We start from the raw sequence: 27,722 nt of genomic DNA on the forward strand, positions 1-27,722 counted from the left end.
CCTACACAGACTGGTTAAGCACACATTGCATAGGCTTGGCAGTCTGTGGCCCCACTGGCTTTTAAGGCTGTTCAGACAATGGCCCAGGACAATTTACCAAGACAACAACTTTTTAAACAGACACAGAAGGCTTGGTCTTGTAACCATGTCCGACAGGTGCAGACCACACTTGGACATCTGTTAACACTATTCTATTTTGCCTCATTTTTCCAAAACTGACTCTGGACTCTTGATCTTTAAAAGGGGGTTGATGAGCGAGCGAAGGTCCAGCTTCTGTAACTTCTTCAAGCTAACTTCAGGGGTGTTGATCCTACCTAGGCCAGAACCTGTAACCTAGGCCTAGTTTAACTTTTGACAAATACACAGAACTTTTCTCCAGCTACAGCGGCGTAGCTTGTTTAGCGCTCTGGCTTGCAAAAGCATCTTTCTGGACGGCTTTAGGAATGTGATCTCTCGTGACCCTAACAATGCCTTCAGAGAGATGTCAATAGGGACACACTCTCAGGTTTATAAACTTTTTTCCTGAACAGATGAATTTCTTGTAGCTGGTATCAGCTCAGTTACTGCCAATTAGGGCTCTTGGCACATACAGGGGTTGGGATTTAAACTGTTCCCCACATTTTGTAACTCTAGCTTTTTACTGCTATCACAGAAGACTGGCAAGTTCCTGTCCCTTACCAGGTAGACAGTCATGGACATTAGGCACGCTTACAAACTATCTTCCCATGACCTCCTGGCTCTCACCAATTTTTGAAGGGCCACGCACCAATGACTCTAGGATCTGACATTATTTCTGCCATCCAAGCAGGGGCTTACAGTCTCTGGATGCTCCTCCATTGCTTTCGTCCCAGGAATGTCTTCTCCACCTGGGATAAATGCCTCATGGCCATTTCTCTTAGCTGGTTGCTGGACTTGAACTTGGGGCCTGAGTGCTGTCCCTCAGCTCTCCAGCTCAAGGCTAGCACTCTGTCACTGAGTCCCAAAGCAACTCTGCTTGCTCTTTCAGCGCTCTGCTGGCTGATTAGAGGTGACAGTCTTACAGGGACCTTTTTCTGCCTGGGCTGGCTTCGAACCAGTTTGCAGATCAATGAGTCTTATAAAAGGCCACTTTACTCCAATTAAAAGCAACAAAAGGTGTCGGGCGCCAGTGGCTCACGCCTGTAATCCTAGCTACTCAGGAGGCTGAGATCTGAGGATCCTGGTTCAAAACCAGCCCGGGCAGGAAAGTCCATGAAACTTATCTACAATAAACCACCAGAAAACTGGAAGTGGCGCTGTAGCTCAAGTGGTAGAGCGCTAGCCTTGAGCTGAAGAGCTGAGGGACAGCACCCAGGCCCAGAGTTCAAGACCCACGACTGACAAAAAAATAAAAAATAAAAGCAACAAGGTGGTCAACATAGAAGTTTTTAAGCATGCTCTTACCTAGAACTTATTAAGAGCCAGGGTTACATCTGACAAACTTGTAAGAATCCTCTGTGCTTTGCTGGGGGCTGGAAACTGTTTAAAAAAAAAAAAACAAAACCTATAAGAACAAACTGGAATAGCAATTATTTTGGTAATCCTAATTTTCCTTTGTGCACTTTGAGGCAAACGTTAAGAACAATTTTACTTTTAAATGTTATATCAAAAAATCCATTCCTAATTTTTAAGCCTCTTAATCTCTTTTAATATTTTATACTTTAATTTTCATTTGCGTTTTGAAAAGTTCCTTTGAAATCCTGAGGCCAAGGGTCACTCATTGCCTCTTGGCTGCTTGTTTTAAAACAGACACACATGAAAAACTTTTAAACTCAAATGACAATTTTTCCTTAATGCAAGAATTAACAGTCACCATCACTGTACCAGGGAGCTAGACTTAACACCTTTATGACTTTTAAAAACATATCCTACTTGTAGAACATCATTGAAAGCAAGTCACATTATACAAATTAACTTTTTTAACCCTCTTTTTAAGGCCTTCTTAATTTTAATTTTAGCACATCCAAGGGGCAGTTTTAGCAATGCTAATCAGATCTTCACATCACTCATTTTAACCATCATGTTTCCAGTGTCTCTGCAGGGACAAGGGACGGAACAAAGATGGGCCACTCGGCCCCTCCTGTGGAATGGGCACGCGCCCAGTCCGACTCTTTAGGGTTAGATGGACTGCGTTTGTGCCAGCTTGCCCTCTTTGACCATGCGTGGACTCCTCCCAGGGCCCGTCCCGCTATGAGTGACTGGCTGAACTGCACTTCTGCCTGTTCAGCCTTCACATTTTCCACCTTCCTGGGAAGAAAGTGGGGGCTCAGGTAGAGACCCTGGGATCTTCTCTTTTCCTGGTGCCTTCAATTCCCCTTGAAGCCTTCTCTTTTCTCTTCCCAGTACGTAAATCCTGCATTTGAGAGAACAATGGGCTACCAGTCAGGTGAATTAATAGGGAAGGAGCTGGGCGAAGTGCCTATAAACGAGAAAAAGGCAGACTTGCTGGACACGATCAATTCCTGCATCAGAATAGGCAAGGTAAGTGGGCCGGCACCCTTCCTCACTGGTACTAATGGAAGTGCTGGAAGGACCAGCGCTAAAGGCCCGCAGTCCTGCCGAGGTCTGTGCGCCCATCCACCCGCATGCGCCCCTCAGCTTCCGCTCCCCAGCTCCAGCACAGGCCCAGGAACTCAACCTTCCACACACTTCAGGTCAGTAAACATAGGTGCATAGTTATGGTATTTCCTCAGCAGTCAGTGTATGCTGAGGAAATACTTTTTGTTTCCGTGGGTGACAAAACAAGCCAGAGCCCATGACTGGCTAAATCCTTTGGTGGACTGGGAAGAAATCCTAAAGAGCTTGTTCACAGTGCTGACTGCTTGATTGAACCAATCTCCCTCTTCCTGTCTCTCCTCTCTCCCCCTTCTCTCCCTTCCCTTCCCTCTATTTTTTTTTAACACAACAGTTCTAATTATATGTATGTATACACACACACATATATAATATATATGTAATATTCATGTATAATCCTCATGCCATATAACTCCCCCATTTCAAGTACACAATCAGTGGTTTTTGGCATATTCACACGGTCTGTGAAAATCACAATTTCTTTCTTTTTTTTTTTTTTTTGTCGGTCATGGGGCTTGAACTCTGGGCCTGGGCGCTCTCCCTGGGCTCTTCAGCTCAAGGCGAGCGCTCTACTGCTTGAGCTACAGCGCCACTTCCGGTTTTCTAGTGGCTTATTGGAGATAAGAGTCTCACTGACTTTCCTGCCTGGGCTGGCTTTGAACCGCGATTCTCAGATCTCAGCCTCCTGAGTAGCTAAGATGACAGGCGTAGCCACTGGCGCCCAGCTGAAAATCACAATTTCTGTGTGAATCCCAAAGTAGCCTTTGCCTGTCTGCTTCTGTGGCGCCGTGTGCAGGGTGCGGGGAGCCTGCTCCTCCTGCCTGGCCCCTGGTCAGCCTGGCTGGTTTGGGGCGCAGTCCTCTCTGGTGTGGGCTGTAAGACCCATGCCTGTCCTGGCTAGAGAGTGGGGAGAGCGGGGAGCTAGGGTCTTTTGGTGCTCACAGTTTGCAGTGCTTCACTTCTGAGGCAATGCCTGACCCCTGGCTGCACTTCCTGGCCATGCCCAGAGCCTTAGCTTTGGTGGTGGCCACAGCCCAAGTGTAGCTTTGAGAACTGCTCTGGGAGAGTGTTTGCAGCCGAGGCCTCGCCAGTCGCGGGGCTGCTGTGTGGCCCGCGAGGTCGTCCCATGAGTTCAGTCACAGGCGCCCGTCAGAGTCCCCAGCTCGGGGCCTGGGGGGGGAGTACAGAACACTTGAGGTCCCAGCACAGTTGTGTCCCACAAGGCCTCCCTGGTGAGGCCCGGACTAAGTCCTGCGGGCACCGTGCACCTGATGACAGACCTGAGGCCGTGCCAATCTCCCTGGCTGGGGGCGTGTGCCCACTGTGCCCATGGATTCTCCCCAGCTGGGGGCGTGTGCCACGGTGCCTGCTGGTTCTCTCTGGGTGTAGAGTGCGTGCCTGCTGTGCCTGCTAGGTCTCCCTGGCCTGGGGCGTGTGCCTGCCATGCCCGCTGGTTCTGAGTTCATCAGTATTCCTAAGGGGCCGCAGCCCACCATGGTGCACCGGCCCTTCATCTTAAGCTGCGGCCTGCCACGGAGGGGCCCTTCCGTGGTCCCCTCCTGAGACTCCTCCTGCCCAGGGCAGAGGCAGAGGCAGGCGCGAGGAGGACTGGTGTGGAGCAGTGCACTTTGGAGGCTGGGTTTGAGATTGGGCTCACCTTTGCGCCCCGACTGTGTTCAAAGTGGAGAATGATGGGGGCCGCAAAGCCTAATGATGCTTGCTCACATCGCACTGACAGGAGTGGCAAGGAGTGTACTACACCAAGAAGAAAAACGGAGACAACGTACAGCAGAACGTGAAGATCATCCCTGTGGTGGGGCAGGGGGGGTAAGTGGGGACTGCGGGGTGGGCGGATTTGCTGAGGGGGGCGGATGTCTTGCAGAATGCCTTCTGGGATGATGTGTCCTGGGGACCTCCTCCCCACAGCCACCAGACCGGCACAATTGCTTTTAAGCTGCAGGATGCACGAGAGACTGAATTTATATTTACTTAAAGTCGGGACATCAGTGTTGTTGTTTGCCAGCAATGCTGGCGAGTAGACTCTATGTTCACAATTTTAAAAATCGCATTGGATGACTTTTTCTATAAAGGTCTATCAATCACTGTAAAGAAAAATTTTGTGAATACCAAGTTATAGAAATTCTTAGGTGAGGGCTGGGAAGGTGGCTCAGTGGTAGAGCGCTTGCCTTGCCTGAGGCCCTGGGTTCCATTCCTCAGCACCACATAAGCAAAAAGAAAAAAGCTGGAAGTGGCGCTGTGGCTCAAGTGGTGGAGCGCTAGAAAAGATTTTTTTTTTTTTTTTTTGGTCCGGTCATGGGGCCTGAACTCTGGGCCTGGGCGCTGTCCCTCAGCTCTTCAGCTCAAGGCTAGCGCTCCACCACTTGAGCCACAGCGCCACTTCCAGTTTTCTGGTGGCTTTTATTGGAGATAGGAGTCTCACGGTCTCTCCTGCCCAGGCTGGCTTTGAACCGCGATCCTCAGATCTCAGCCTCCTGAGTAGCTAGGAAAAAAAAAATTCTTAGGTGAAATGAAGGTGATTGTTGATTGGCAGTATGTGTGTATCGGGAGCCTTAAACTTTCAGATGGGTTGTTCAGAATCTCCTGACTGAGATAAAAGCAGAAAATTAACGAATATGACTCAGACATCAACAGGAGAAACGATGCTCATGGGAGGAGGGTGGGGGTCGTCCTGCTCCAGCCCGACCTGCTGATAATCACAGGGCCGCAGGAGGGTGGCAGGGGCGCAGGAGGGTGGCAGGGCCGCAGGAGGGCAGCAGGGCCGCAGGAGGGTGGCAGGGGCGGGGGGCCGTGTACACAGATGTGGTGGCGGAGCAGGCTGCGGCCCTGGCCGCTGCGCATGGTGGCGCCGGTGCCGATGGCGCTGCTCATGGGCTGCGTCACCAGGCCTCCCTGCCAGTTGGCAGCTCCTGGGCGCTGGTCTGTGCAGGCTCTTTATGTGAGAGCAGTGTGCAGGCCGGGTGCCGGGGCGGGGCGGGGCGGCGTGGCTGGCTGGGGCTCAGAGGAGAGCTGGGGAGCCCTGCAGAGGGATGAGGCCAGCCGGCAGCAAGGAAGGGTCTGGCTGTGAATGAGCACACGACATGTATTCCAGTCTCCTGGTGTGAGAACCAACCGGGGAAGAACTTGGGACCGGGTTCACTTCTCTGTAGGGACACAGGGCATGTGTAACTTGGTGGGCTTGGCCAAAAATGAAAGATTAGGGACCCACCCGGTCAGTCAGGAGGCAAACAGCACACTGTTTCCTACAGAAAAATCAGACACTATGTGTCCATCATCCGGGTGTGCAACGGCAGCAAGGTAGGTAGGGCGGGAGGGACGGCGGGCAGGCCTTCCAGGCACTGGACCTAACAGCCTATGACGCCCGCTTCTAGACGGAGGAGATGCAGGAGTGTGTGGCGTCTCAGAGCCAGACAGGTAGGGGCCATCTCCACGCCCATTGAGCATCCCCGGCTGCGGTGAGGCTGGCTTCCCGAGCCATGGCCACCCAGGGCTGCCCGACCGATGCCCAGGACACGTTCTAAGCCCAGAGTTAGGACGCAGCCATCCCTGCGGTGTGAGGATGGGCCTGTGCTGTGTCCGAGGCCGTGGCCCCGTGTGGTCCTGCCCTGACCTCCACCTCACCCCTGCGCCTGCTGACCCACACTCTGCCCCCACCGAAGAGGGATGGCTGTGGGGATGGGTGCTGGGGAGGGGAGGGGCGGGGCGCTGGGGAGGGCTCCCCCTCCCTGTGTTACCCCGGTAAGTGGCAAGGCACATCTGTCCCCTCAAGCCACTCAGCTGTTCATTCAGACAGTGGGTACTGTGTGTTTGAGCACCTTGCTGTTTTAAGGTGCTGTGCTTAGTGCTTTCCGCAGTGTGTTGCTGGGCCTTTGGAGTGACCACAGACCACGGGGGGTCTACCAGTGGTGCCCATGTCCTCCTTTCACAGAGGAGGAGCTGACAGGTGTCACCTGCTTAGGAATATTCATGTATAGAGTGTGGGGCTGGATTGACTCACAGCACCCTGGAGCAGCTCCGGTGTAGTTTGAAAAGAAGTGGCTGACACAGCGTGGGGAGGGGGGAGAGGCGTGTGGGGGAGGAAAAGCATTCCAGCAGTGAGAAGAGGGAGGGGGCAGGGGCGCCCCTGGGAACACCCTGGGGGGTGGCGTGGGGAAGGTGGCACTGCGGGGGGGGAGGGGGTGGCGGGAGGGGGGAAGGGCCAGGCTGCTGCTCCTGGGGGCGGGGCCAGGCTGCTGCTCCTGGGGGCGGGGCCAGGCTGCTGCTCCTGGGGGCGGGGCCAGGCTGCTGCTCCTGGGGGCGGGGCCAGGCTGCTGCTCCTGGGGGCGGGGCCAGGCTGCTGCTCCTGGGGGCGGGGCCAGGCTGCTGCTCCTGGGGGCGGGGCTAGGCTGCTGCTCCTGGGGGCGGGGCCAGGCTGGGGCTGGGGGCGGGGGCTAGGCTGCTGCTCCTGGGGGCGGGACCAGGATGGGGCTGGGGGCGGGGCGCAGGGAGGGCGGGGGAGGGCTGCGGTTGGTAGAGGCTGGAAGGCCGTGGCGGGGAGGCGGGGCGGAAGGCCGGCGTGGCGCTGCTGGGGGCGGGGCGCCGGCCCGCGGGGTCCACGCTGCTGGAGGCGTGCCTGCGCGCCCCCAGCCCCGCACCCCCTTCCAGAGGACCCCCCTTGCTCCCCTCCGAGCTGCCCTCGGGACAGCGGCCTCTGCCCGGTGCTGGCCGCGTGCCCTAGTTAGTGCCGTCACTGGCTCGGCTGCCTGGGGGTGACGCGCGGCCGTGTCCCCAGAGAGTCACAAGAGCGTCTCCAGGAGGAAAAGCTCTCTGGACATCAGGTGTGTCGGCTCCCGGACCAACGAAGGTGAGTGGGGCCGCGCCGCCCCCCGGCACCCCCCGGGCCGCGCCCCAGGGAGGGGGAGGGCGCCCGCCGACCCCTGACCTCCCGCCTTGCCCTCAGCGTCCAGCCAGCGGCGACACTCCTCCCTGGCCCGGATCCACTCGATGACCATAGAGGCGCCCATCACCAAGGTGACGCGGGCCGTCGCTGCCCCAGCAGCGCGGGGCGGACGGCGGGGCGGCCGCAGGGACCCCATGCTCCCCTCCCGCACAGGTCATCAACCTCATCAACGCAGCCCAGGAGAGGAGCCCCGTGCCCGTGACGGAGGCCCTGGACCGCGTGCTGGAGATCCTGAGGACCACCGAGCTGTACTCGCCGCAGTTCCGCGCCAAGGACGACGACCCGCACGCCGCGGACCTGGTCGGGGGCCTGCTGTCTGTAAGCCGCGCCCGCCCCGCCCGGCCCCGCCCGCCCCGCCCGGCCCCGCGGGCTTCTGAGAGCCGGGAAGGGGCTGTTGCAGACAGCCCAGCCGGAACCCGGTCTCCGGTGCTCCTGTGGTTTTGCAAGTCGAGCATGCTTAGTTGTATTTACACACTTAGAAAGGCCGCGGCGTGGCACTGCGCGGCAGGGGCAGGGGTCATAAGCACGGGGCCCGCCTGCCCCAAAAAATTCCAAACTGGAAGTGGCGCTGTGGCTCAAGCAGTAGAGCGCTCGCCTTGAGCTGAAGAGCGCAGGGACAGCGCCCAGGCCCGGAGTTCAAGCCCCACGACCAACAGGAAAAAAAAAAAAAAGGTGGGGCAGAACCTGGTTGCAGTCACGCCAGCAACAGAGTCAATCCGAACGCAGAGATCTGGAGGACTGGTTCAAAGCCAGCCCAGAGAAAAGGTGCTACCGGTTGAGACCCCTTCTCAACCAATGTGAGCTGGGCATCACGGCGGATAGGACTGCAGTCCAGCCCAGCCCTAGTGAACACACGAGTTGAAAATCCCTGACCTGAAGGGCTGGGGGGTGTAGCCCAGGTGGTAGAACATCTGCCTAGCAAGCATAAAGCCCTGAGTTCAAACCTCAGTCTTAAAAACAAATCTGAGGCAGGAAACAAATCCATAGTGAATGGCTGCACGCAGAGCTGGGTGTGGCTGGGTGGTGGAGGCCTGGGAAGAAGGGGTCACTTAGGAGGTGGGAAGGGAGGCGAAGCTGGGTCAGGGACTGAGGGCAAGGTGGGAGCGTGGGCTCCCTGGCAAGTGTCTGGGTTCTGGGGTGACCGTGAGGTAGGCGCAGGTGGACAGCAGAGGAGAGCTGTGACGTATTTCCCCCCCCCCCCCCCCCCCGTTCTGTCAGGACAGCCTGCGATTACCCGGGAATAACTACATTCTTGGAACAAAAAGTAAGTTTCTTCTTTTCAGCTCTTGCTCTTTGCTGAGCAGAGTGCCTGGCTGCAGGAAGCCCACCCTGCAGGCTGGCTGGAGCCCGACCTCCCTCCCCCCCCCCCCCCCCCAGTCCTTCACCAGGGCCCCTCGGCCGCTGCCTCCACCGCTGCCCTGCAAGACCTCCCATCACGGATCGCGCAGGCCGTGGAAGGTGAAGAGCACTGGGACTTCGACATCTTCCAACTGGAGGCCGTCACATACAACCGGTGAGCCTGGGAGGTGGCCAGTGGGGCTGTGGGTGACAAGCCCGGGAGTGGCCCAGACACATGGGGGTGAGTGCATGGAGCCCCACCAGCACTAATGTAAGGGCTGTGTGCGGAGAGCTGGTCCAGTTCTCGCGTGTGTGTGATTGGCTCTCCATAAGGGGCCTAGGCACGCGGGGAGGCAGCAGCCCAGAGCCCCCACCCACCCTAGCCTGGCAGCATGGCCCGTTCCCAGCATCGTGTCTAGGCCCAGGCCCAGCCCTGTGGTCACCAGAGGCCTCAGTGGGGCCAGGGGTAGGGCCCAGGCCTCCTCAGGAAGGCCTGGCCGGCCAGCCACCTCCTTGCAACCACACTGTGGGGGTCACAGGTGGCTAGGGGGGTCCCGGGCAGCTCTCAGGACAGGACACTGCCCAGGACAGCTTCAGGAGTTCGCAGGCTCTGGCTGCTGGCTGCGTGGTTTAATGGGAAGGGGATTATCTTGAGGTCTCTCCCCTGGCTTACCGCCATGCCATGCTTCCTTCCATCTTCGTGTAGGCCGCTGACTTACCTTGCTCTCAGAACCTACGCTCGCTTCAGAATCTGCGACTTCCTGCACTGCCCCGAGGCCACCCTGAGGGCCTGGCTAGAGGTCATCGAGGCCAACTACCACGCCGACAACCCCTACCACAACTCCACGCATGCGGCCGACGTGCTGCAGGCCACGGCCTACTTCCTCTCCAGGGAGAGGGTGAAGGTGGGGGGGGGGAATGTAGGGGGAGGTGTTCTGTGGAGATCAGGCCCCGCCCCACAGGGCTGCAGAGAAGGGCTTCCCCGTCAGTAAGGGCACTGTGCCATGGGGGCTGCAGGGTACAGCCCCAGGTCCTTCTCCTGGGAGCAGGACTTCCCAGACGCCCTTTCTCATCATCCCCCAGCTTCTCCGCAGGCTGTGGCTGGCTGGGGCAGCCTAGGCAGACTGAATGCTGGGCTAGAGGTTCTAGTGGTAGTGTCAACCCTGAGCACAAAGCCTGGGGTTTAGAGCCAAATACACTGCATGCGCAGTCATTTCTCATTTATCGACCTAAGCGTAGATGTGAGTGGCCATGTGGAGGGGCGGGCAGGCGGGGCCCTGGCCTTGCGCCCGTGCTGCTTCACCGCGCTCTGCCCGCAGGAGGCTCTGGAGCCTGTGGACGAGGTGGCTGCGCTCATCGCAGCCACCATCCACGATGTAGACCACCCCGGGAGAACCAACGCGTTCCTGTGCAACTCTGGGAGCGAGCTGGCCATCCTGTACAATGACATCGCCGTGCTGGAGAGCCACCACGCCGCCCTGGCCTTCCAGCTCACCGTGGGCAGCGACAAGCACAACATCTTCAAAAACATGGAGAGGTGAGCGCCGGGTCGGGGGGCGAGGCCAGCAGGCCCCCCACCCCCACCACAGGCTGTCCCAGCCCTCAGCAGCCTCTCCGGCCTGCACAGGAATGAGTACCGCGTGTTGCGCCAGGGCATCGTGGACATGGTCCTTGCCACAGAGATGACAAAGCACTTTGAACACGTCAATAGATTTGTCACCAGCGTCACCAAGCCCTTGGCATCACTGGAGAATGAGGTGAGGGGGCTGGCGGTGTGAAGGTCCCCGCCAGGCCACCTGGCTGCTGTCAGCAAGAACCTCCCAGGGAGAAGGGGCAGCCAGGGGAGGGCCCACCTTGGTTACTCAGAATCCCACCCGCCCATGGCGTAGGAGACGGGTAAGGACCAGGAAGCTGTAAGCTCCATGCTCAGGATGCCGGAGAACCGCATGCTCATCAAGCGCATGATGATCAAGTGCGCGGACGTGTCCAACCCCTGCCGCGCCCTGGAGCTGTGCATCGAGTGGGCCGCGCGCATCTCTGAAGAGTACTTCTCCCAGGTGCGTGCACGGTGCGCCAGGCAGCCGCAGCCCTGCAGGGGACAAGTCCTGGGTCTTGGGTTTCTCCCCCTAGCATTTGGTGAGGGCTGCAGCATGCCGCGAAGCAGAACCCAAAATGAGGGAGAAACAAATCACTCGTGTTTTCAGAACCCCGAGATCTCACTTCAATTAGCCATCAGAAGAAAATACCAACCCGGAGTTCTCTAGCCAATGCAGAGACCCTTACCTAGGTGCCAGCAGCTCACCCCTTTGATCCCAGCTACTACTGAGGATCAAGGTTCAAAGAAAACCGGGGAGGTGGCACTATAGCCCAAAGCTGTAGAGCCAGCAGCCTTGAGAAAAAGCTCAGTGCCCAGGCCCTGAGTTTGAGGCCCCGTAACAGAAACAAAACAAAAATCTGTAAGCAGAGCTGTGGCTCAAGTAGTAGAGTGCTGGCTTTGAGCACAAAAGCTCAGGACAGTTCCCCGAGCTGAGTTCAAGCTGCAGAACTGGCACACGTGTATGTGCGCGCGCGCGTGCGCACACACACACACGCACGCACACACACACACGCACACGCACACACACACACACACACACACACACACACCCCTGAGGAAGTGAAGCCGGCCAGATACATTCCCAAGCAGTAGAATTCATTTCCTGTCATTCCAAGAAGCATAGGCCATGTGATCTCGGGCACACGAGTCTTCACCCAGAGTGGATGGTGAGTAACTGTAGGGCTTCCTTTGCTCTACATTTCTCTAGTGCACATGGCATATGTGGTCCTTGTGGCCCCAGCCCGGGGCGGCAGCGCCGTAGTGGCAGGGAGGGTCTGCTTTCCAGTGTCAGCACACTGACCGATCCTCACACTCAAGTCACAGCAGTTCTAAGCTAAAGGACTCAGTGTGGCGGAATCCCAGAACACACGAGGACAGGAACAGAAGCAGGGGGAGAAATACAGGAGGCACACCTGTACATCCAATTCCTTGAAGGGTGGACACTCCGGTCATCAGAATAGAATAGCCCAGGGCAGTGGTATGTGTGTATAATCCCAGCAACTCAAAAAGCAGAGCTCAAGTTCTAAGCCAGCCTGGGCTCCATAGGGAGTCTCTCAAAAGCTACAGAGCAAATGTTTAACCAACACACAGCCTAACTATAACTAGCACACTGCCCAACCAAGCCGCCTTTTGCATACAAAGGGCAGTTAGGCCTGGGAAAGGTACTTTCCACTAGAGCAGACATTCCACTAAAGCAGAAACTGCACTCACATGGCCAGTAAAAACACACGCACGCACGCATGCACGCACGCACGCACCCACACGGCTCAGTCACCCTGCACACAGAAAAATGGCCATTTCTATCCCATGGTTTTGCTTTTTGAGGCAAGTCTTTTTTTGGTCAGTCATGGGGCCTGAACTCTGGGCCTGGGGGCTGTCAGCTCTTCAGCTCAAGGCTAGTGCTCTACCACTTGAGCCACAGCGCCACTCCCGTCTTTTTCTGCTTACGTGGTGCTCAGGCATCAAACCTAGGGCCTTATGCATGCAAGGTAAGTGCTCTACCACTGAGCCACCTTCCCAGCCCTCCTATGGTTTTCTGAGTTAGGAAGTGTCTCCTCCCTTTCACGTTTGTTCACGTGTCGGGAGGGGCAGTAGACCAGGAGCTCTGGTCACGCCAGCACCCGTGATGGGTGTGCAGCGTGGGCCGGGTTGGGGCATTCTCGGCCCGTGTGGAGTAGGCTCACCGCCCCGCCCTGCCCTGTCCTGCAGACAGATGAGGAGAAGCGGCGGAACCTGCCGGTGGTCATGCCCGCCTTCGACCGCAGCACCTGCAGCATCCCCAAGTCCCAGCTCTCCTTCATTGACTACTTCATCACCGAGATGTTCGACGCTTGGGATGGTAATTACAAGCGGCGGCAGCCGGAGTAACGGGGCGAGGTGGCGGCGCCACAGCCCCCGCACCGGTGCTAGGGTGCTCCCTCCCCCAGCCCAGAGGAGGGAGGCCCGAACCAGAACCCTGCCTTGCCTTCCAGCCTTCGTGGACCTGCCTAACCTCATGCAGCACCTGGACAACAACTTCAAGTACTGGAAGGGACTGGACGAGATGAAGCTGCGGAGCCTGCGGCCACCCACGGCCCCCGGGGACTCCTGAGCCTCCCCGCAGCCCCTCCTCCACGCCCCCGGCCCCGCCGTGGGGACCTCCCCAGCCTGCGGCCCCGCCCAGGCTCCACACGGACGAGGGAAGGCACTTCTCTTCCCAAAAGAGCAGCACACGCCCAAGCTGAACATTATTATCACTTATGAAAGTTAATTTATTACTAGTATTTCTATGAATCTAAAAATACTTTAAACCCAGTGTCAGCTGCCATGACCATGCCACCAGACTGCGACCTTCAAAGGCGAGCTGCGCGGGCCTGGGTAGGAAACCCAGGAGGCAGGGTTTTGGCTGGTCTTGTTGCAGGGCCAACCAAGCATCAGGACCCTGCAGTTTCCTCCTGCTTTAACTGAATTTCAAAGCCTGCCTTATTTTATAAACGCAAGGAGCAAACTTAATGGAGTGACGGCTCGTAGCCACGTTTCCATCTGTGTGATCTGATTTCAGATGTTATAGAAGTTCTGTATTGTCACAATTTGTTTTTATTTTAAACTTGTATTTTTCTAGATAAAAATAAAACTTAAATAACTTTTGCCATTTCTCTAGTTCGGTGTTATGATACCAACAGTATTTAACCTTTGTTCTACAGAACAGATAACCAGATCAACCTCCATCTTCTTTGGAGTCAACCAAGGCCTTGCAGGTCCCCCAGGGATGTGACCTGAGGTGTCTGTGGATGGGAAGGTGGAAAGCCCCCCCAACCCTCGCCCCCCCCCCGGGCTGCCAGGAAAGAAACACAGCCCAAGAGTGGGGCCAGGGCAAGGCTGCAGGGGCTGCTGTCCCCAGTCTGGGTGGAGACAGCAAACCCAGCAAGGACAGAGCACAGGCCTCCTGCCTGCCTCCCCTGGGAGCCAAAGCCTTGAGCTGCACCTGCACGTGTGTGAGGGCCGGACGGGGAGCCGCTCTGCTCCTCAGTTGCTGCGTTGGCTCAAGAGTCAGGAAGAGCCTGAGCAAATGGAACACTCCTGCTGGGAGGGGCAACGGGCACCAGTGGTTCACACGCCATCCTAGCTACTCTGGAGGCTGAGATCGGAGGATATAAGTTCAAAGCCGGCCCAGGCAGGCAGATAAACCACCAGAAAACCAGAAGTGGTGCTGTGGTTCAAGTGGTAGAGCGCTCGCCTTGAACTGAAGAGGGACCGCGCCCAGGCCCAGAGTTCAAGCCCCACAACTGACAAAAATTTAAAAAACCAGCCAACAAAACCCTCCTGAGTCCATGTTCCTGCCTGTCTGGACAGAAGCACCAGGCAGGTGAGGTGACACGCTGGGCCACACTCCCAAAAACAGCCAATCAGGAGGCTGAGACCTGGAGGACAGCCCAGGAAGCAAAGTCCACAAGATTCCATCTCCACAAAAACAAAGCAGCTACAAAGGCAGAACTGGAGGCAAGTTCTTCCGAAGAGCACCAGTTAGGCGCACAGGACTCCCAGCGCACACCTCCGCACTACTAATGGTAATTTACACACACGGTGAACTTCAACCACACTCCTCAGAACTCAGCTCAAATCTCGTCTGGCCACAATGCCGGGGGGGCCGCTGTCCGCAGGTGGAGTGGAGCCCCCAGGAGGAAAACTACTTCAAGGAAAACTCGTTCCAAGTGATTTTTACCAGAAGCACCAAGTCTTCCATAAAACTGGCTGTCATCCTACTCAGAAAGCGGAGATCTGAGGATGGCAGTTCAAAGCCAGCCCAGGCAGGAAAGTCCATGAGACTCTTACCTCCCGTTAACAAGCAAAAAGCCAGACATGGCTCAAGTGGGAGAGCACTCACTTTGAGTGAAAAAAACAAGTAATATCATCCCTGAGTTCAAGCCCCAATACAGGCAAAAAGGAAAACTGAAAGTTAAAAATAGTACTTTTAACAGGGTCTGTTCTACGAACATACACTTTAGCAGAATCACCAACATTAAGGAGCAGAAAAATCCTAGTCAGGTATAAAACTTGTTAGTTTTCCCAATTACTGTAAGACACAGCAAATTTAGCTTGGAGTTGCCTAGCAGCCAAAATGAAAACAAAAAGCCGATCCAATGATAATGGCTACACTAGCTGACTGCCCAGAAATCTAGACAACGTGAGGAAATTTACCTGTGATTTCTTACTGAACTCGTACCGCACGAGATGTCAAGACTCTCGGGCAGGGCTGAAGCGCCTGTCCCTCCACAGCCAAAGCCATCAGTCAAAGACCAGCCTTTCCGCAAGGGCAGCACTCAGAAAAGAAAAAAACCCAAACCAGAAGCATCCTCTGGCTTTTCAGGCTTGCCGCTCTCAGCCCCGGAGCTCCCTGTCCTCCGCACCGTTCTACCGTAGGCTTCGCTGTCATTCAACGCTCCCGTTCCTACAGACATAATCGAGTTGTTCTGTGCATAAAGCCTAGTTTGTTCGCAGTGAAATACTGCATGAGCAAAGCTATTCACCCTGGCATGAACCTGAGCACCCATCAAATACAGCTGCTGTTCCCACATGAACCGCTGCGGCGGCTCGGCTGTCTCAGGTGAAGATGAAGAGGGCGCCCGGCCGTGGGGTCAGAGCTCAGCCCCTAGACTCTCATCTCTGATTGGCCGCGGGAGAAGCCCAGGCGGTGCTGTGGCTGAGCACTAGCCTGGCGCATGGTGAAAGTAAAAAAACACCCTCCCCGTCCCGCCCAGAAACCAACCTTTCACTGTTGTAGGCTGTGAAACTTTCCAAATAACCCGTATCCGCTCCACACACATTTCCAGGAGTGTGCGCGGTGGCGGCTTGCCACGCCGACCCCAGTAGAGTCTGCTTAGCATGGGAAACCATCTATCAGACCATGATAGGGGCTTCGAGACCTATCTCTGAGTTTTGGGACTTCACCGAAGTCTACCTCAGAGAATGGGGCTTTACAGAAACCTATCTCCAAGTTTTGGGACTTCACCGAAGTCTACCTCGGAGAATAGGGCTTCTAAGAGGCCTACTCCTGGGAAAAGGCTGGAAAAACCCCTGGGAAAAAATGTGTTTTTGTCTTTCTTCTCCTCATAAGAGTGCCTATTAATCTTTTACTGTTTCTACTGCTCTTTGTACTTGCTCATTGTCAACGTTTCCCTTATTCAAAGCTCTTTCTTAAGAGTGTTGATGCCTCCAATATCTGATGAGTGTCTTAAAAATATGACTAACTCACCAGAGTTAAGTGCTACCCTGAAACCCCTCTTATGGAGGCTAGTACACAAGTTATAAGTAAATATAAAAGTATTGGGGGTTTCACAAAGTCACTCCAGCAGAAGGAATTGTAAGAAATTTACAAAAAGTTGTAGGTGCGGCTAGAACAGAAAGAATGTATGGCAATTGCTGAGATAACTACTTAGGAGAAAGAACTTCCTCATTTACCAAGAGACTTGCTAAATCTAAGTCTCCTTGGTGTTTACTATTAAAGAAGGAACAGAAAAGATCTTATGGGACAATTAAGGCCTCTATAGAAATAAGGTAATGGTTAGTTGGTGACAAACATCAAAACCCATTATATTTCTCAGAGATAAGCCGGAAACAAGTGCCTATCAGGCGACCAGCTGGTGACCACCCAGGAATGAAGCCCTGCAGCAAGGTTGTGTAACCTTTTGCCCCTTTCTTATGAAGACTTCTGTTATAAAAGTTTGTTATCCTCTGCATTAAATCGCACTCAGCACTCAGCATCCACTCCTCATGTGTGTGAGTTGTCTGTTTGCCATCTCCCCATCCTATTCCAGGTTCCTCCCCTAGGTATCCTCCGTCGTCCCGACAGAACCCAGTCCGCGGCAGGGGCTGAGCAGGTACTGCCGCTTTTCCGACTGCCTTAGTGCGCCCACCCAGCCTGCAGGCCTGGGGCAGCGTGGAGGGCCCACGGGTTCGCCCAAAGCCCAGCACTGCCCCTCCACCCCACACGCCAACACAGCATTATTCTAGAAGATGCTAAATTGGACCTGGGGAACAAACACCAGACTAGTACCTTCCACAAGCCTGTGTTCCTCATGAAAGGCAGGAACGGGACGCAGGGACTCCGTGAACAGGGCGGGCTCCTCACCACGAGCCCCACTTCTGCGAAGGCCTGGGGCCCGTTAGCTGGAGAGGAGGCCCTGGGAGGAGTCTCACCTGCAGCACTGCCTGCGGGCAGAGGCGGGTGTGGGGCATCGCAGACACCACGGCGGGCAGAGCGGACCAAGCAGAGCAGCCCAGTAAGGAGATGAGACGGAGTGTAAACCCAGGTGCCCGTGCGCACGGAACCCCGGTGGGTCACTGGCCGGCCCTTGGTACTGCCTGGCACGGCTGCGTTTGTAGAGAGCACCTGAGCGGGGGGTTCAAACCCCAGCACTGCCACTCCCACCCCTGGGCCAGCTCAACACACCAACAACCTGGTTCTGATCCCCAGCGCTTCAGACCCTCAAATCCTACTCTGCGGCTCCAGGCTCTACCCAGACTCCTCCTGCCTGGAACCTGGAACCACAACACCCACGGCCCGGCCAGAGAGGCTGGCGGAGCCTTCCCACTGCAGGCTGGGCTGACCCCACGCCCTGCGCCCCAGAAGGCGGAAGGGGCTGGCCCTGGCTCCACCCTCGGCTGCCCCGGGCGATCAGAGGCCAGGTTGGTGTCCCGGTTTATTGAAAACATTACAGTAAAGTAGATTAAACAGCTCCACGCGGTGTTTTGAAATTCATCCCCACGGTCGGCTGAGTGACCTGCAGGTTGGAGAGGCTGCCGAAGTCCTGGAACAGAACAGACAGCGTGAGCGGCCGCCCCCCGGGGATTTCCCCGGCCACACAGCACCCCCCCTTCTAGAACCTTCCCCCAACCTGGCCCCGTCAGGCGACCTCATGGGAAGCACAGCAGGCTGGCGCTCGTGGGCACCCCTGCCAGACCGGGGCTCACCACCAGACGCCCTCCACCACACACCGTGTGGAAGGCCCCTCGTGGGTCATTACAGCCGAGCAGCTTTCACAGCACGGGGGACCATCTAAAGAGGACTCCGTGTGCAGGAAAGGATGTAGGCCGTGCAAGCATGTCCTGGCACAGTCGGGTTTTGGGGGTAGGGGTCCCCACAGGATACCCACACATACACAAAGCCAAGCCTCTCCAGGACCAGCCCTGGCACAATACCACGAAGTCACTACTGCAAATGCCCTGCGCAGATGGCAGCGAATCCACAAGACTCCTCTCCGATAAGCCACCAGAATAGCAGAAGTGGAGCTCTGGCTCAAGAGGTAGAGACCAGCTATGAACTTTAAAAAAGCTCAGGGGAAGATCCAGGCCCAGCTCGTGCCTCAGGCCCAGTACAAAAACCATTCGCAGTCAGAACAGTGACTCTGTAAGGAAAGTCAGGGGCCGGTAGCTGTTCTGTTTTCCCAAAGGGGGTGGCAGGAACGTGCTATCTTTATGAACCTGTTCCTTTCACCGAGCAATATAGTCAAAGATAAACACAGAAGGAAACGTTCTGACTGGCGTGCACCTGGAGAAGGAGACCAGTTTTGTGGTTGTTTTTTTTTTAATTTTTTGGGTCCGGTCGTGGGCCTGGGCGCTGTCCCTCAGCTCTTCAGCTCAAGGCTAGTCCTCTACCACTTGAGCCCCAGCGCCACTTCCAGCATTTTCTGCTTATGTGGTGCTGAGGAATCGAACCCAGGGCCTCAGGCATGCAAGACAAGCGCTCTACCACTGAGCCACCTTCCCAGCCCGAGACCAGTTCTTTCTGAAGTGAGCATTGGACCTTTAACGGCCACCATCAGTTTGATTCCCAGCTTATCCAGTGCTTGCCTCCCACAGCAGAACCCTTTCAGAGGCCTGGCACTCACCAAGAGCTTCAGCATTTCCTTGGTGTCAGGATCAACTTCAATGATCTCCTGGTCCAGGGCTGAGACCTAGGAGGGGAGGAGCGAGCCGCTCTCAGTTTGGACCCCTCACCCTGCCTCCCTCCCGAGTGAGAAAGACCCAAGTGGTTCACGGCCTGAGCCACCAGACTCCACAGGCATCGGCCCGGTGCTCAGGGCACGTAAGCCCGGGCCCCGCTGCACCGGCCAAAGGGATCTCGCGTGGAGGAGGCCTTCATCTGTCTTGGCCAAGGCAGGCAAAAGGTTGACTTACCTCCGGGACGTAGTTATCCCTCCTTTCTCTCTCCTCCTCCTGCAGCTTGATGGAGATGCCCCGCACCGGGCCCCTCTGAATCCGCTTCATCAGGTGCGTGACATACCTGGGGGCGCACGTGCCCACGACAGGAGCGCGTCAGCTCGCCCTGGTGCCAGGGCACGCGGGTCAGCCCGGCCCGGGCGGGAAGGGAGCAGCCGGGAGCGGCCCAGCGCAGCCCGGCCCCGCGGAGCCCGGCCCAGCGCAGCCCGGCCCCGCGCAGCCCGGCCCAGCGCAGCCCGGCCCAGCGCAGCCCGGCCCAGCGCAGCCCGGCCCCGCGCAGCCCGGCCCAGCGCAGCCCGGCCCAGCGCAGCCCGGCCCCGCGCAGCCCGGCCCAGCACAGCGCAGCCCAGCCCGGCCCCGCGCAGCCCAGCCCGGCCCCGCGCAGCCCGGCCCCGCGCAGCCCGGCCCAGCACAGCGCAGCCCAGCACAGCGCAGCCCGGCCCCGCGCAGCCCAGCCCAGCACAGCGCAGCCCAGCCCGGCCCCGCGCAGCACAGCCCAGCACAGCGCAGCCCAGCCCCGGGCAGCCCGGCCCCGCGCAGCCCAGCCCCGGGCAGCCCAGCCCCGCGCAGCCCAGCCCCGCGCAGCCCGGCCCCGCGCAGCCCGGCCCCGCGCAGCCCGGCCCCGCGCAGCCCAGCCCCGCGCAGCCCAGCCCCGGGCAGCCCAGCCCCGCGCAGCCCAGCCCCGCGCAGCCCAGCCCCGCGCAGCCCAGCCCCGCGCAGCCCAGCCCCGGGCAGCCCGGCCCAGCCCAGCCCCGCGGCCCCGCTCACCCCGCGATCTTGTTGCGGAGCTTCTTGCTGGGGATGATGGCGATCTCCTCGCACACGCGCTTGTTGGTGTGGAAGTCGTTGCCCAGCCGCGTGTAGTACTTCTCGATGATGACCCGCGCCGCCTTCTTCACGGTCTTGGTGCGAACGCGGCCCTGCGGGCGGGGGAGACGGTCACCGGCCGCCCCGTCCGGGGGACGCCGCCGCCGGCCTCCAGCCTGCCGGAGTCCCGGGGCCCGGGGCCCGCGGAGGGCCGAGGATGGAGGGGGATGCGGACGGCGGGGCGGGCGGACCAGCACCTACCATGTCGGCGGTCCCGGCGGAAGAGGAAACAGGAAGCACCACGGAGAGCTATAAGGCTCCGGCCAGAAGGCCGCTTCCGCCCGGCCCGGGAGGCGCCGAGCGCGCTGGGGCCCGCGGCGCCCCCTGGCGGACCGGGGTGGAAGTGGAGCGGGGTGGGCGGGGTCGCCGCCGCTCCGGCTGGCCTGGGCGCAGCCCCGCGAAGCCCCGCCCCGCGCGTGGCGGCGTGGGGAGGCTTCGCGCCTGGGCTCCCGAGACCGCTGCCCCGCCTGGAGCCGCGGGCCGGACCGGGGCGGACGCGCGCAGCCCGTGGGCCACAGGCTGCGCCGCCGCCTTCTCGGTCGGGACCCGGCGGCCGCGCCCGGCCTGGAGCGCGTCCTGCGCGCACCGCAGGTGAGGACCCGGCGTCTTCACGCCACCCCTGCGGCCACCACCCGTCCCTGCCGGCCGGGACAGCCTGGGGGGCCCGGCCCCGGCCCCCCGATCTCAGATCCCCGGCTCCCCGACCCCCGACCCCTCCCCCCAACCCCAGAAACCCGGCCCCGATCCCCCAGCTCCCAGGCCCCTCCCCCCCGATCCCGGCCCCCCATCCCAGATCCCCGGCCCTCGACCCCCGACCCTAGAACCCCGACCCCCGATCCCAGAACCCTGACCCCTCCCCGACCCCGACCCCTCCCCCCAACCCCAGAAACCCGGCCCCGATTCCCCGGCTCCCAGGCCCCTCTCCCCCGACCCCTGATCCCGGCCCCCCATCCCAGATCCCCGGCCCCCCGACCCCCGATCCCAGACCCCCCATCTCCCGGCTCCCAGACCCCGAATCCCAGATCCCTGGCTCCCCGACCCCGGACCCCCGATCCCCAACCCCCTGACTTCCCGGACCCCGACCTCCTGCGGGGGCAGGGCAGGCGGGGTGCGCATGCGGTCCGCCTCCGGGCCGGTCTCTGCCACCTTCGAGGCCGGTCCGGCCATGGAGAGGGTTGGTCCTCCGTCCCCCTAGGTCCCCTGCCCTCCTAGGTCCCCTGCCCTCCTAGGTCCTCCGTCCCCCTAGGTCCTCCGTCCCCCTAGGTCCCCTGCCCTCCTAGGTCCTCCGTCCCCCTAGGTCCCCTGCCCTCCTAGGTCCTCCGTCCCCCTAGGTCCCCTGCCCTCCTAGGCTGGACCCCTCACAGAAGCCGCAGGCAAGGCCATGGGGCTTGAACTCAGGCCTGGGCGCCGACCTGAGCTGTCCCACTGAGGTCTGGGCGCCAGTCCAGAGCTGTCCTGCTCAGGCCAGCCCTAGCCACTTGGAGCCAAGCACCGCTCCCGACCCCCTCCCCACTGGCTTCTACACCCCAAGCACAGAGACAAAAGCAAACTTGCTGCAACGTGTTTATTATGTGCCAGAAAAACTACACCACAGCTCACCCCACACACTGCAGGAGTGCGGCTGCCTGCAGGCGCTACAATGAGGTAGAGACTTCACACAGCTTCACAGAACCCGAGCGGCTGGGACAGCAGGGCGGCGCGGGGGAGGGCTATGACACTGGCTCTTTGGCACACAGCTTCCCTAGGAAGGGCAGGTAGTAATTTAAAACTAAAGAAATGGAAAGGAAAAAGTCGTTTTCAAGTCCCAGTAGCATTTCAGTCCATTGTTGACTCTCTGCTCCAATGAAAGGTGTGGGGAGGGAGCTGGTCTCCCAGGGGGCTCGGGAGCCTCGTCCGCCCCCACCACAAAAGCAGCCCTTTTTTTTTTTTTTTTTTTTTTAGCTCAGTTACAAAAGAAAAAAGTCCTGTGACTTTGTGATTAAAAATGACTATCATCCCTTCCCCCACGCAAGTGCAACTGAAGAAGGTGCAGTAACCACTTAAAACTATATACAGCAGCCGCCGCTCAAACATTTCTTCCGGTCCAGTTTCAAATAAAACAAAAAAATGTGTTCTTGGTTGCAAATGCTTTGAATCTGCAACTCTTGAGAACAGTGACCCGCAGTCCCTCGCACACAGACCTGCTAATGTTAAAAGCTGCCAGGAAAGAAAAAAGTATCTTGTTCCAAACGACTTAAAAACTGTTTTAAGGAGTGTAAAAAGGAACCGGTAAAAACCCTCGAGCATAAAATATGAAATATGATTTGGTTTAAATGAAGAGCAAAGTCTCCTTGTTGTTTACAGTAAAAAAACACCAGCTGAACACTCAGTTTATGCCGTTCAGGTGGGGGTTAAACAATGGAAAGGCACTGTATGGCAACCGCAAGAACGAAACCAATGGCCTGCCGCCTCTGCCACCATCCCTACTGCAGGAATGTCGTCTGAGCATAAACAAACCTAGGTGCAGGCAGCCCAGTCAACGCCTTCTGGACACATAGTTCCTTTTTTTTTTTTTTTTTGCTTCTCATATGCAAAATGAGGAACTGAAATCTAGGAGAAGGATGGAGTCGCTTGGGGTGAGCCAGAGGATGCCTGCCATGGCGCACACCCTGAAAACAAAGCCCGACAAAACTCACTGTGCATCGATTAGTGCAGAAACAAAGACAGACTCAGCAAGTGCAAAGGTGACTACAATTTTCCCTTGTCCTGGAGAAGCCGGCCCCCTGGTCACCAGTGGCTAGGGACTGCGGGACTGTGGCCGACCCGCCAGCCGCGGCGCCCCGGCTCTGCCAGAGGCCGGCTCCTCTAGCTGGCCTCCCGATTCTTCTGATTCCGCATCAGCGGGCTGTGGTGGCGCAAGCCCTCCGTGCTGTGCCGCCAGTGCCAGCAGCTCCGACAGAAGTACTTGAAGCAGACCTGGGTGGCGGAACAGAGAGGGGAGATGGCACCGCCACACCCGCAGAGGCCTAGGGCCCTGTGCCAGCCTCAGCCAGCAGAAAGAGGCCGTTAGGCCCGTCTTGTTTCAGGGGTGCCGGAGCACACCGCTCCCTGCGCCCCTCCCGCCTGCAACTATTCTTCCATTCACTGCCCTGCCTGCCCACAGCAGCTGGGTCAGCACGTGCGGCCAGCGTGGGAGGACTGCTGGGGTGACGTGCCTGTTTCCTCCGGGAAGTGGGGACAGACACCTCTGTATTGGTCCAGCCTCTGAGCCCCGGGGAAGGCTGCTGTCCCTGGGAGCACTTGCCAGATTTTGCCTACCCACACTGAACTCACACTACAGAGCCTCCCAGGACCACAGCATCACTGTGAGAAGCAAAACGCACGCCTGTGTGGACGGCTAGTGTGTACTGTCCCTCAGAGCACATCATGACAGAAGCATCAACACCACAGACGCCAGTACTCACCCGAACCCGCCGACTCAGACGGCACCTGTTAACAAGGTCCCGGCACATTCCCTGCCCGCCACACCAGCCCTGCGCGTGTGCCATCACCCAGAAACATCCCGTGGAACGAGGCCGCACTGCCTGTTGCTGACTCGGTGACTAACCAGACACAAGTAGCAGCGTGGGCCAGGGACAGAGGGGAGCAAACTCCAGGGCCCAGGTTCCCCTCAGAAGGGAGAGAAATCCGTCTGGAGACTTGAGCGCAGATCATTCTGTGATCTGGCTCACTGATCCACTTGACAGAGCGGCAGTGCACGAAGAAGACTCCACTCAACAAGCATCCCCTGGAGTTCCAGCCACGCCACTCATCACGGGTCCACGTCTGCTCTCTCCTCTGCTCCCACTCAGCTCCACCACCGTATGTCACAAGTAGGGCTTAACCATTGTTAATGGAGGTCACAGACCTCTCCAGGGAGTGGGGACTCACCTGATCACGACAGAAGAAAGGACCAGGCTGAGAGCTGCAGATGTGACAAAGAGAGTCTTCTAGATAGGGGTCAATCTGGACCTGCAGACAAGCACGGAGGAGGGTGAAACGGCTCTTCTGACGGGGCCAGAAGCACCATCGCGGCCCAGGCACACAGGGTCATGGCCCCGTGTCAGAATGCCAGATGCCAGAGAGATGAGGGGGCAGGGGTCGGACAGGGTCCTGGGAGACAGCTCAGGTGGTGCTGGGCCAAGCCGTCTTCTCCCGGACCCACCTAGGCCCCCACCAGGCAGGTGTAGGGAATCCAGAGAAGGGGAAGCTGCGCCACTCAGCAGACAGAGGCCATGTGCGGCCAGGCACCCTACACCCTTGGGCAGCTCACCTGTCCCACTGTCTCCTTCCTGCGGAGCCCAAGACCAGACAACCAAACCCCTAACCTCATGCGTATTCTGCAGCTGGCTGGGTCCCTAGATGCAGGCCTGAACTGGGCAGCAACTGGCCCAGACCCTCAGACACCCCCAGAATGAGGCCAGAAACCAGCCCACTCACCTTCTTGGTGAACTTGGTAGTTTTGATCTCCACAAAAGCGGCACTGACGGCTTTCAGGTAACTGCGCTGGTTACTGAACGTCACACGACCAGAACCTAGGAGCAAGACAGGGCTCAGCCCAGCTCCAGTGCCCGCGCCAACACCACCACGCCCTGCGTCTATGCCAGTGCTGCCCAACAGAAGGATCATGCTAGCAGGCGTCTAACTTCTAGTTTTGTAGCAGTAATTTCAAAATAAAAGGGGGGAACCATCTTCCTGAACCCATGTGTCCAAAATAATCATTTTAGCAACACCTCACTTGCAACAGCCACAGAGCCACAGTTCAACAGAGGCTACCACAGTCACGTGGGCAGGAGCTGCCCCGCGGGGAGGGGAGGAGCAGAGCCCCTCCATGCAGACTGACGGGGAGATCAGAAGCAGGTTCAGGGTGGAACCCCCCTCTGGAGGACAACAGGCCGGAAGCCCTAGCAGGAGATCCGAAGCCCTGTCCTGCCAGGTGCCGCCTGCGCCCTGCAGCCCTGGCGTCCTTGTTCTCAGTCGGGAGGAGCCCTGCCTAGCAGCACACCGTGCTCCTCCAGACGTGGTGTGGGCTGCAGACGGAAAGCTGGGGTGGGGAGGGTCTGACACATATGCACCGCAGAGTTGAGGCTCCACGCTCCACTTCCGAACTCCACCTCCGTGTCTGCGAAATAACCCTGCTCACAGGAGCTGGTCAGAACCCAGTGGTAGTCGCAGAGACTCCCACAAACGGAGGCAGGCGGTTTCCTCCTCCAGCTGGCCTGGTCTCTGCCCCTAGACGGCCTGGAGCATTTCAAGAACCTGCTTTCTTTTCTGGCAGTCCCGGGGCTTGAGCCTGTGCACTTGCCAGGCAGACACACTGCCACTTGAACTGCAACCCCAGCCTCTGCTTTATTTCTTCAGAGAGGGGCTCAGGGCAAGCCTCAGACTGTGGTCCTCCTATCCATGCCCACCCGTCCCTCCCCAGGCAGTGGGGTTCACAGCCATGCAGCTGCCTCGCCCTGTGTGACGGGCCTTATGCCTGGGCTGGCCTTGAACTGGGATCCTCCTCATCGTTGCCTCCAAGTAGCTGGGATTGTAGATGGACGGCTGCCACTTCCCCTGTACTCAAAACCTTCTAAATAAAGGACACTGGGTAAGTTCAGAAGGGCGTGGTAATTGAGTATTGCTTGGGTCGGCCCTGACGGGTCAGCTGACAACCCTGAGCTACCAACAGCTACCACTTCAATCTCGCTGCACCAGAGCCTGCACTGTCCCCCCACATGGGGCTGGGAATGGAAGCTGAGTGCAAAGGGGCTGGGGCCGGCCCTGGTGGCCTGTCAGGGAGGGGCTGATGTGAGGCTGCTGGCACGTGTGACCCTGCAGGCAGGGTCAGGCCTCTCCCTGCCTGCGCCAAGGCGTCGCCTCATGCCGACACAGGAGCAGGACGCTCACCAAGAGTGTGAGAGGAGTGCTTGGGCTTATCCGTGTCAGCAGGACACTCACCAATGGGGTACTTGTGCTTATCAGTGTCAATCCCAGCATACACCACTCCACCAAACAGGTCATTCAAGATGGCAGCCAGGGCCTCGGCATTGAGCATCCCGTGCAGGGCACCCACGAACACCGTCCTGCTGGGGTCCAGCCTCTGGGACGGGCTCCGGACGAAGTTGCTGTCAGCCAGGACCCAGGGGATCACCTGCACCTGGAACCCCAAAAAGGCCCATCAGCCCTGCAGAGAGCCAGAGAGTGTCCTGGATGGCAGGCACGTGCTCCAGAGGTACCTGCGGGGTCCGCTGGGCTGAGCAGGGCTGAAAAGACATTATCACCTGTGCCAGGCACCAGCACCAGTACAACTGGCGTTCATGTGAAAGCAAGTGGAAGAGCGTCACTCACCATCCTGGAGAGTAAACAACAGGCCACCTGTCAGCCCAGGAACCTGCCGCTGTGCACAGCCGCCACCAGGGTCCTGGAGACTGAGAATAAACAGCACACTTGGCCTCGCCCCAGGAAAGGAAGGATTCACAGAGCAGTTAGGAGCTGAGAGCAGACAGGTCCGAGGCTGGGGAGACAAGCACTGGCATGGGAGGCAGCAGCCGGGCACTGGCAGCGGAGCTCAGCATCAGCACAGAGGCCCCACAGACTGAGGAACGCTGGCCAGGAGTTGATGGTGTATTTGCCTCTAAAACTTCTAAGGCCAGAAACAAAATGGTAGAGTAGGCAGAAGAGTCCACTATGAATTCGCAGACAGCCAGCCAACAGATGTTTTTGGAAAAGTGATCGATGATCTTTAACACCAGTTGTGAAATAATTAAGAGACCTGAGGTAGAAACTGGTCAAGTCCACCGGGCGCTGGTGGCTCACGCCTGTCATCCTAGCTACTCAGGAGGCTGAGATCTGAGGATCTTGGTTCAAAGCCAGCTCAGGCAGGAAAGTCCATGAAACTCTTATTTCCAATCAACCACCAGAAAACCAGAAGTGGCGCTATAGCTCAAGTGGTAGAGCACTAGCCTTGAGCTGAAGAGCTGAGGGACAGCGCCCAGGCCCAGAGTTCAAGCCCCACGACCGACAAAAAAAAGAAACTGGCCAAGTCTAAAGGAGCAGCAGCCGAGCCCTGGATGGTGGCAGTGGCACTGCAGGCGCAGAACAGAGAAAAAAGCCTGCGGAAGCCAGACTGCCAGGACGGGGCAAGGGAGTCAGGAACGATAGTCCAGGCAGAGTTACCCAGGGAAGCCAATCCCAGCACAGAAGCAGTGAGGCCCATAGGACATCCCAAAGGAGGGCCCCACAGGAAGCGGAGGCCTGGGCCAATCCGGGTCAACAGGAACTGGAAGCAAAGCCCAAATCAATCTGGTCTACAGGCCCGAGCCTAGCCACCAAGTGAGCACTTAATCCAGAGTGGAAAGAAAGGAAGGAGTGAATGGGAGTCGGAGGAAGATACAAAGGAAAAAGAAGAGTTAGAGAAGTAGAACAGCTTGTAGCCTTTAAAGCATCACAGAAACATGTCCAATTTCTGTAAGGCAATGAGGAGGGCGTGGGAGGGAGCGCGTGTTACCAGGGCCCTCAGGGTGGGCGCTCCACGGGGTGCCGTTCCGTGTGCAGAAGCAGGGAGCGAGGGGAAAGCCTGTGTGATGTGAGGAGGTCAAGCTGCTGCCCAAGCACCATGTAGCAAGAGGACCAAGGGAAGGAGGGAGCTATGGGTCACAGCTATGGGAGCTG

At 58.0% G+C, this 27,722-nt stretch overlaps 3 protein-coding genes across 8 annotated transcripts in view; 1 reads left to right on the forward strand and 2 right to left on the reverse strand.

Moving 5' to 3' along the window:
* Pde8a (phosphodiesterase 8A) overlaps positions 1 to 13,609 on the forward strand; it is a 42,680-nt gene extending 29,071 nt beyond the window's left edge. For all 4 annotated transcript variants that reach the window (XM_070043332.1, XM_070043335.1, XM_070043334.1 and 1 more), the window contains exons 8-22: positions 2,362 to 2,499; positions 4,331 to 4,419; positions 5,859 to 5,907; positions 5,982 to 6,024; positions 7,382 to 7,453; positions 7,550 to 7,620; positions 7,703 to 7,867; positions 8,768 to 8,813; positions 8,927 to 9,062; positions 9,594 to 9,792; positions 10,207 to 10,424; positions 10,515 to 10,644; positions 10,777 to 10,944; positions 12,693 to 12,822; positions 12,956 to 13,609. In XM_070043332.1, the coding sequence (XP_069899433.1) occupies positions 2,362 to 2,499; positions 4,331 to 4,419; positions 5,859 to 5,907; positions 5,982 to 6,024; positions 7,382 to 7,453; positions 7,550 to 7,620; positions 7,703 to 7,867; positions 8,768 to 8,813; positions 8,927 to 9,062; positions 9,594 to 9,792; positions 10,207 to 10,424; positions 10,515 to 10,644; positions 10,777 to 10,944; positions 12,693 to 12,822; positions 12,956 to 13,074 (1,773 nt within the window). In that variant the 3' untranslated portion in view covers positions 13,075 to 13,609. The remainder of the gene's footprint in view (positions 1 to 2,361; positions 2,500 to 4,330; positions 4,420 to 5,858; positions 5,908 to 5,981; positions 6,025 to 7,381; positions 7,454 to 7,549; positions 7,621 to 7,702; positions 7,868 to 8,767; positions 8,814 to 8,926; positions 9,063 to 9,593; positions 9,793 to 10,206; positions 10,425 to 10,514; positions 10,645 to 10,776; positions 10,945 to 12,692; positions 12,823 to 12,955) is intronic.
* A 4,040-nt stretch (positions 13,610 to 17,649) lies between these two features.
* Rps17 (ribosomal protein S17) lies at positions 17,650 to 20,338 on the reverse strand. Its single transcript, XM_070042748.1, has 5 exons — positions 20,250 to 20,338; positions 19,950 to 20,101; positions 19,140 to 19,245; positions 18,851 to 18,916; positions 17,650 to 17,770 (listed from the first exon to the last, which is right to left on the reverse strand). The coding sequence occupies exons 1-5, from the start codon at positions 20,250 to 20,252 to the stop codon at positions 17,690 to 17,692; spliced, it is 408 nt and encodes a 135-aa protein (XP_069898849.1). The 5' UTR covers positions 20,253 to 20,338; the 3' UTR covers positions 17,650 to 17,689.
* A 1,268-nt stretch (positions 20,339 to 21,606) lies between these two features.
* Cpeb1 (cytoplasmic polyadenylation element binding protein 1) overlaps positions 21,607 to 27,722 on the reverse strand; it is a 57,063-nt gene continuing 50,947 nt past the window's right edge. For all 3 annotated transcript variants that reach the window (XM_070043337.1, XM_070043336.1, XM_070043338.1), the window contains exons 9-12: positions 26,010 to 26,208; positions 24,507 to 24,601; positions 23,958 to 24,038; positions 21,607 to 23,003 (exon numbers count right to left, since the gene is read on the reverse strand). In XM_070043337.1, coding sequence (XP_069899438.1) covers positions 22,893 to 23,003; positions 23,958 to 24,038; positions 24,507 to 24,601; positions 26,010 to 26,208 — 486 coding nt within the window. In that variant the 3' untranslated portion in view covers positions 21,607 to 22,892. The remainder of the gene's footprint in view (positions 23,004 to 23,957; positions 24,039 to 24,506; positions 24,602 to 26,009; positions 26,209 to 27,722) is intronic.

The sequence above is a fragment of the Dipodomys merriami genome, unplaced genomic scaffold, assembly GCF_024711535.1.
Source record: "Dipodomys merriami isolate MVZ:Mamm:240054 unplaced genomic scaffold, mDipMer1.0.p SCAF_33, whole genome shotgun sequence".
In the NCBI taxonomy this organism is placed as follows: domain Eukaryota; kingdom Metazoa; phylum Chordata; class Mammalia; order Rodentia; family Heteromyidae; genus Dipodomys; species Dipodomys merriami.

Excerpts from the sequence above, each read along its gene's own strand:
- Rps17 (XM_070042748.1), bottom strand. Across the intron at positions 18,917-19,139 it reads GGGATAACTACGTCCCGGAG|GTCTCAGCCCTGGACCAGGA; the intron begins GTAAGTCAACCT and ends CTCCCCTCCTAG. Across the intron at positions 17,771-18,850 it reads AGGAAATGCTGAAGCTCTTG|GACTTCGGCAGCCTCTCCAA; the intron begins GTGAGTGCCAGG and ends GTTCTGTTCCAG.